The sequence below is a fragment of the Myotis lucifugus genome, unplaced genomic scaffold, assembly GCF_000147115.1.
Source record: "Myotis lucifugus unplaced genomic scaffold, Myoluc2.0 scaffold_104, whole genome shotgun sequence".
Lineage (NCBI taxonomy): Eukaryota > Metazoa > Chordata > Mammalia > Chiroptera > Vespertilionidae > Myotis > Myotis lucifugus.
The window spans coordinates 2173730-2182356 of NW_005871152.1; the positions used below are offsets into that span (position 1 = coordinate 2173730).

General features: G+C 41.1%; 1 protein-coding gene across 4 annotated transcripts in view; it reads right to left on the reverse strand.

The window, feature by feature from the left end:
* The window catches only part of SLC36A4 (solute carrier family 36 member 4), a 50790-nt gene that overhangs the window by 23131 nt on the left and 19032 nt on the right, over window positions 1-8627 (reverse strand). For 3 of the 4 annotated variants that reach the window (XM_006092759.2, XM_014459174.2, XM_014459175.2), the window contains 3 exons: window positions 8292-8519; window positions 3925-4023; window positions 950-1119 (listed from right to left, as the gene is read on the reverse strand). In XM_006092759.2, coding sequence (XP_006092821.1) covers window positions 950-1119; window positions 3925-4023; window positions 8292-8519 — 497 coding nt within the window. The remainder of the gene's footprint in view (window positions 1-949; window positions 1120-3924; window positions 4024-8291; window positions 8520-8627) is intronic. The other variant, XM_023757274.1, reaches the window with a different exon arrangement.

Consider the following 8627-nt stretch of genomic DNA (forward strand, 5'->3'; position numbering starts at 1 on the left):
TCAAGCAGCTAAAGAAGCAGTGTGACACTAATTAAATTAATTTAGCATGTATTCTCTGCCTTTATCAAAACTAAGTGATTATCTTCCATTTTATAAATAAGGGAGCAAGTATGCATGGTAATCCTTGCCAATATCTTTTCAATCTCCAAAAACCAATCTCTGAAAGAATGAAAGAACTATATACTGCTTCATTTAGTAGAATATGGTTCTATATTAAAGAGAATATTAAGACACATTATTTATAATGTACTCTGTGTTCTGAAAAGATTTGGGGTATATACAATATTAAGCTGATCAGTAAAATAGTGGGGTACCAAAGTGACAGGTTATATTATTTATTTAAAGCATACATATCTTTAGTTTTTGTGTGTGTGGTTTTTTTGGTTTTGTTTTTATTTTTCAGAGAGAAAGGAAGAGGGAGAGAGAGAGACAGAAACATCGATGATGAGAGAGAAACATTGATCAGCTGCCTCCTGCACACCCTCTACTGAGGATCGAACCTGAAACCCAGGGATGTGCCTTTGACTGGAATTGAACCTGGGACCCTTCAGTCCGCAGGCCAATGCTCTATCCACTGAGCCAAACCAGCTAGGGCCAGGTTATATTATTTTATCAGGAACTGGAGTTTTGGATTTTTTGGCAGTAAGAATAAGTGTTAAACTTTTTATTAAAGTGTCTATATTAAAAGAATCCTTGTTTTACTCTTATACTTTACTCAATTTTGGAACAAACTACAATTTTTTATCTTTTTGAAAAAGCCCATAAAGACCTGTAAAATCAAAGATGTTCTCCTCTGAATATTATAAAAATATTCTAGATTACACAAATAAAGAAATCAGTAAAAATTCGTATATTTAAACTATAAATCCAAAAATTCACCTTTATCATCAAATATTGGCAAACTATATATAATATACAAACTAGGATTGAGATACTCATAGCTACCTACCATACGTCTTGAGGAAGATTTAAAGTTATGCTGCCTTTGATTTCATCCTGAAAACACATATATCCTAAGGTAGCTAATGTTACATACAAAGTTGTAACAATTAGCATGCCAATGTTCAATGCTTGGGGGAAGCGTTTTGATTCTCTCATTTGATTTTCAAGTGGAAGGACCTAAGAAGAGAGTGCAAATAATACAAATCATTTAAAGCCATCTAGTTTCTTGTCATATATATACAAATTAATCTTTCTGTAGTTTATCTGAAAATCTTTTTCCTTTAAAACACTTATAAATGTTGAAGTATTTTATCACTACAGATTTTTAAACTCTTTAAAAAATTTAAAATCAGTTCTTAGTGGACAAACCTGTTTGTTTAAAAAAATAATAATTTCAACACTTTCTCTTATTAACATTTTACACAACCAAAGTACATTTGTTAACAATTAAGGACCAACACTGGTGCATTTCACTGGATTCTCCACATGTCCTTTTCCTGGTCCAGTGTCCATCCCGCCAAGGACACCCACTGCATTTTGTCACCAGCCTCCTTGCTCTCCTTGGGTCTGTGAGAGTTCCTCAGTCTTTCCTTATTCTTCATTATCTTGATAGTTCTGAAGAATATCAGCTAGGTATTTAGTCTGATGTTTGACTAGACTGGGATTTTAGTTTTAGAAAAGGTTACCATAGGGGTGAAGTGCCCTTCTCATCACACTTGTAATCAACATGAGTTATCACTGGTGAAGTTAATTTTGATCACTTGGTTAAGGCAGTGCTGGCCAGGTTTCTCTGCTTGTAAACGTCTTTTCTTCCCCCCTCATCCTACTCTGTTCCTTGGAAGCAAGTCACTCAAGGCAGCCAGCCCACACTCCAGGGTCTAGGGGGGGATTAAGCTACACCTCCTGCAGAGGGAGCAGTTACATAAATTATTTGGAAATCCCCCTTATTTGATTAAATTATTAAATTATTTAATTTACAATAGTATGGATTCATGTATTTATTTATACTTTGAGTATGAATACAAAACACTGTTATTTATTTTGTTACTTATATTGTTCCAGCTTTGGTCACTGTAAATTCTATCAGGTTGGTTTCTGTGTCCTGTTGACCTGCCTCCATTCTTTTGTTTTTTTGAGCACTTCCATACTTCCTGGCACTACAAGATGCTCCAGACTCATCTTGAATTTCCTTGCTTCAACCCCAGAATCAGCCATTTCTTCACGGAACTTTGGTTCTTTTGTTGAGAATGGTATCTAGAAATCAGGATCTGGGTGCTCGGTGTGCTTATTGCTACTTGGGTATCACTGCTTATGGGGCCTCTCAGCAGACAGTGCTAGAAAACATACGTATAGTAACCCATGTATACACATGTCTATAATTGCTTCTATATTTTTCCATCTGTATCTACTGTCAATTTAGTGAGATGAATAAGTAGTTTTTATTATGTAAAAAAGTAAAGGAAAAGAAAAAAGGCTAATTAAAATGTTAAGTTTTTAGGCAAATCTTCAGAGACTTTGGTCATATGATTTGACCATACTGTAAAGACACTAAGTAACAATAATAGTAATTATTTACTGAGAGCTTACAGTGTACCACACATTTTTCTAAAGGCTTTGCATGTAGCATCTCACATTATCCTCACAATAACCCTGTGCAATAATAACTCTAATATTCCACTTTTCAGATCCATATGGAAATATTAACTGGTTAACAGAAGAGAGGACAGGGAACAACTTGGGTGCTCTCGACATAATTCAGGCCTGAAATAAGGGGCTACCATCAAGAATAGTGCCTGTGAAGCTAGAAAAGGGGGAGGGGAAGAATTAGCATTTAGGAAACCTCCCTCTGTGTCAAGTCTCACTGAATAGATTTGGGGAAACATGGAAGAAGAATCAACATGCCTTAATTACTGACTGGAATGAGGAAATCAGTAACAGTGAAAAGAATTATTCCAATGTTTCAAGCTTCAGCTATTGAAAGTAAAATGAGAGAAATAGGGAAGTGAAAAAGTAAAGCTTAAGAAAGTATGTGTCAAAATCTGGAGTTGTTGAATTTGAGATGTCAGAAAAAAAAACAAAAAACACTTAACTGTAAATATCCAACAGTTAACGAAAGCTTAGTAGGTAAAGACAGACATGAAAATCTGAATGAGACTGCCTGTAACAGTGGTAAGTGGAGCTGCAAGAACTTGTGAGAATTCTCTATAGGAGAATTCAGAAAGCAGAAACCCAAGTGAAATGGTGTAAAATTGTCTTTTACATCTATTTTGTCTGTGGTTCATATTAACAGGTGTTTGTAAGTAGTTTTGCTCCCATAAGAAACCATCAGACTATGAAACATAAGCTACGGAGTAGAGAGCGATAGTCTATTTTCCACAAATCTACACATTCCAGGCTTTTAAAAAACTGGAAGAATCTTGAAAGGAAATATTTAAAGTCTTGAAATCCTCAGGATGCCTGTATCTCCTGGAATTACCCTTATAATGACATTATTTTTCAAAACAAACATAATATGCACAAATCTATGCATATTAGATTTGACAATTTGACTCTTCTTATGAAAGAGTAACACTATAAGAATTTCAATTCACTTCAAGTCATCTAGTCTATACAATATGATGTTTGGGATTTGAATATAATCCAGGCTTGGTAGAGTAAATGGAATATAGATAAAACAAAACTGGCCATGAGTTAATGGTTTTTTAAACTAGGTTATGCTTACATAAAAATTCATCATACTATTCTCTAAATTTTGTATATGTTTGAAATTTTCCATAATAAAATTTTAAAAATCATCTAATATAATGTCCTCATGTTACAGATTAAGATAAAGAGAATTAGAATTTAAGTGATATGTCTAAGAAATGCAAATCATATTCTAGAAATAAATAGAAATATTAAAAACATACATTTTAAATGCAGACTACATAAATCTTTGAGTTGATTTAATATTATAAAAAATAATAAAGACTGAATCCTTACCACTCCTATGCCTTCAAAAGCAAATACAGCAGTACCAAAAAAAAGTGGGTATTTTTTCCAACCAGCCACTATTGGAAGGTTGTGGGGATCTGGCATATTCTGGAGAAAGAAAGAAAAAAATAAGGCACGTTACATCTGTACTTACTTTAAAGAATTTTAAATGGAAGAGCAAAATCACACACTTGCCAGCTTTACAGCAGCAGGTACAGGGTGGGGCAAAGGTAGGTTTACAGTTTGAGTACCCAAAACATATTATTATTGTATTATTTAATTATTGTGTTATTTCCACATGAACAAATGTAAACCTACTTTTGCCCCATCCCATATGCATTACAAAAATGAATAATTCTTCCAATAAGCACTTTAAGCATCCTCTGTTAAATGTAGCCAAGCTGTTAGGATTCCACTGCCAAAGCAGTTGTTTTCCTCATGCCCACACATTCCATCTGAGCTAAATGCTCCTTATTACCTGTTTCCATCTGCAAATCCCAGGCTGTTCACACTGGGTATGGCTCCTACCACAACAGGAAACATATAAGCATACTCAGGGACTGAGAGCCATTTAATCAGTTATCAACTACTATGGATGGTCAACGAAATTCCTTCTCTATTTTCATGGCTCAGTCTCTAAGACACCTGGCTCCAGACTCTGACTTTCTACCTCATCATGCTGTGCTGCTCCCTAGCCCAGGTCCCCCGTTTTCAGTGTGTTAGTCTCTGACCTGAGAGCTGACATGAAGCTTATTACTTGTGCATATACCTTGACTCGGGCTGTGATTACCTGGTCCTGACTCATAGCCTTGTTCCGACTCTCACTATCTGAAAACTTACAAACTGCACATCTTGTTCAAGATCTCTGGCTCCACAATGGCCACTTCTTCCAGCAACCCCAAGTCTCCTAGTCCCTACTCTCCTAGTCCCAACCCTGCTCTCTGCCTTATCTGATTGCAAGGGGAATTTAAGGCCAGGGAAAGAGGATGAAAGAGGATAAGACATTGAAGTGTGAAAGCACACAGGTAATTTGGGAAATAGAGAGGTCTAGAACATTTGAAACTTAGGTAGAATTGTGTGATTAATGGTGATACATGACTAAAAATATAAGCTAGAGTCAGAATAAAAAGGGTATTAAAGTGTTTGTATCATCTGATAACATTAAACTGTTATTCAATGCTCACAATGCCCCTTCTATTTAAGGAACTTCCTTTTCTGCTCCACTAACTCTTCCTCGTTCAGCTAAGGATCATGAACTCCAGGAAGTCTTAAGATATTCCTGCCTGTCCCCTTCCATTTGTACATGCTATAAGAAAGAGCCTACAGGTTTTGGAATTTGGGGGGCGGGGGGAGGGTGAAATATCTATCCATCATAAGAGAATCTGTAATCAATGCTATTGGGAGATTTCAGAATAACTGCTTTGGCAGCAATACGCAAGATGGATTGGGTCAGGAAAGAAAGAGCAAAGAGTCTCCACCTTTCTTGAGTCCTTGGCCCGTCTGAGAGATGAAAGCTGTATAGGTGCCCAGGAGAAAGCACACACATACAGCGAGAAGCTCATTAAATCTTACAAATAATTTCAAGGGATTTGCAGAATCCCTTGAATACATTCTTTTAAGGAAAGTGGGTTAAGAATCCCCAGATTATGAACAATGGAATCAGTTGAGGTTAACTGCACAGTTCCAATAAAGAGGTTACAGACTAATGCAGTGTCAGTGGACTGAAGTGGTAGTAGCAAATAAAGGCTCAGAAGTGAAAGAAAACTATAAAATTACATCTATATCACCATCTCTTATGATTGATTCAAATCTTAAAGGAATAAACAAAACACTAACAAGTTTTTAGGCAGTGTACCAAGGTGTGACCCTAAATCGCACAACTCTAATAGGTGAGTATTACTACCTTTGGAAGCCATACCATAAAGCCCAGAAGCAGTTACCAAGCTTCAATACCAGATCTAACTACGAAGCCTGTAATTTAAACCTCTAGGTCACACATGGGTGCAATCAGCAGTATCCTCTAAAACAGTGGTTCTCAAGCTGTGGGTCGCGACCCCTTTGGGGGTCAAACGACCCTTTCACAGGGGTTGCCTAAGACCATAGGAAAACATATCTACAGTAATAAAAGACAAACATGCAAATTGACCATACCTCCGCTATGCCTTAACCCATGCCCACCAGCCAATCAGAGCGACTATATGCAAATTAACCCAACCAAGATGGCGGCCAGCAGCCATAGAGCTGGAGCGAGCAGGAGGCTTGGTTGCCCCTGTGATGGAGGAAGCCAAGCTTCCCGCCTGCCGTGGCTGGCTCTAAGCTCCACTCAAGGCAACAAAGTTTCAATTATAGAAGGTAAATAAACTCCAGATACCTGCTTTCGGCCGGCCGTGGCCACGGAGCTGGAGCAAGCAGGAGGCTTGGTTGCCCCTGGCAATGGAGGAAGCCAAGCTTCCCGACCCACCCTGGCCAGCTCTGAGCTCCACTGAAGGCTACAAAGTTTCAATTATAGAAGGTAAATAAATCCCAGATTAAAAAAAAAAAAAAGGAGAGGCTTGGAGCTTCCGACACTGGGGGGCTTGGCCAGCCTGAAAACGGCCCTCAGCCCCTCACCCAGACTGGCCAGGCACCCCAGTGCGGACCCCCTACCCTAAAGGGGGTGTGGCCAGCCTGAAAACAGCCATCAACCCCTCACTCAGCCTGGCCAAACCTTCATGGGGTGATGGTCCCCACTGGCGGGGGGGGCTTGACCAGCCTGCAAACAGCCATCAGCCCCTCACCAGGCTTGCCAGGCACTCCAGCGGGACCCCCACCCTGATCCGGGACACCCTTCAGGGCCAAACCAGCCGGCCCCCACCCATGCACCAGGCCTCTATCTTATATAATAAAAGGGTAATATGCAAACTGACCCTAACAGCAGAACGACTGGGAATGACTGGTCACTATGACACACACTGACACCAGGGGGCAGACGCTCAATGCAGGAGCTGCCCCCTGGTGGTCAGTATGCTCCCACATGGGGGAGCTCTGCTCAGCCACAAGCCAGGCTGACGGCTGCCAGTACAGTGGTGGTGGTGGGAGCCCCTCCCGCCTCCTCAGCAGCACTAAGGATGTCCGACTGCAGCTTAGGCCTGCTCCCCGCTGGCAAGTGGACATCCCCCAAGGGCTCCCAGGCTGCCAGAGTGATGTCTGATTGCCAGCTTAGGCCCAATCCCCCGAGGAGCAGGCCTAAGCCAGCAGGTGGTCATCCCCTGAGGGGTCCCAGACTGCGAGAGAGCACAGGCCAGGCTGAGGGACCCCCCCCCAAGTGCACAAATTTTTGTGCACCAGGCCTCTAGTCCTATATAATAAAAAGCTAATATGCAAATAGACCAAAAGGCGGAACAACTGAACAACTGAACTACCAGTTGCTATGATGTGCGCTGACCACCAGGGGATGTGCTCGGAACATGGCGGGCGTTGGCTGCGGCAGGATGGTGGAGGTGAGAGGGGGCGTCAGACCAAAGAGGGGTGCTGGTCGCTGTCATCCAAGCAAGCCTCTGGTGGTTACTGAAAATTCTTTGCTTCCATGCGCCATGGTCCTGCCCGGTGCTCGCACTTGCTGCCAGCACCAGCTCCACTCGTACCTGCTACTGGCGCTGGAGCCCCCGCTCACACCCGCTGCTGGTGCCTAGCACCGGCCCTGACTGCTCAGCGCCATCAGCGGGTGTGAGCAGCGGCTGCCACCCCGATCACCCCTGAGGGCTTCACCTCCCGCTGCTCCTGAGGGGTGCTCGGACAGTAGCTGCTACTCGCACCCAGGTGCAAGTGGGCCAGCGCCATCAGCATGTGGGAGCAGAAGCAGCAGGAGCAGGGCTGCCAGCAGACAGGGGACCAGGGGCCGCAGCCGGAGGGGCTGGGTGGGGGTGCGGAGGATGGGCCGAGACCCACCCCTGTGCCCACCGCAGCCTCACGGTCCACAGTTCCTTTTAAGGTGCATGAATTCATGCACTGAGCTCCTAGTTAAATATATAATTACATATTGTTTTTGTGATTAATCACTATGCTTTAATTATGTTCAATTTGTAACAATGAAAATACATCCTGCATATCAGATATTTACATTACGATTCATAACAGTAGCAAAATTACAGTTATGAAGTAGCAACGAAAATAATTTTATGGTTGGAGGTCACCACAACATGAGGAACTGTATTAAAGGGTCGCGGCGTCAGGAAGGTTGAGAACTACTGCTCTAAAAGGAAAGCAACTTGTTCTGATTATCTCCTGTGTGCCACATGTGAAGCAGGGGTCTTCACACATCACTACTTTTACCTCCAAAGTAAACAAAAAATTTACTTATTAAGAAACATATGACAGTGAAAACTTGTTATACTTACCCTAACAACGTATTGATAAATTATCACAAGACTGACGGCCATGGAAATGTTGGCAAGGAATGAGAGCATGAACAGATTCTTCAGGTCACGAATGAAGACCAAGAGAATTAAAAATGGAAGAAAGCAAAGCATATATATCCTTAGGTCAATACTTCTTCTCTCACATGGATTTGATGAATTGGTGCTATTCAAAACAAGTGCTTTACTCTCCAGGAATCCTTCATGAACCTACACAGGGTTATTAAGAGAATAAGAAAGAGGGTGGGAAAAAATTTCCATCAACTTATAATCATAAAAGAAACTTATGATCTATACACTCAGTGATAAATTCCTTTA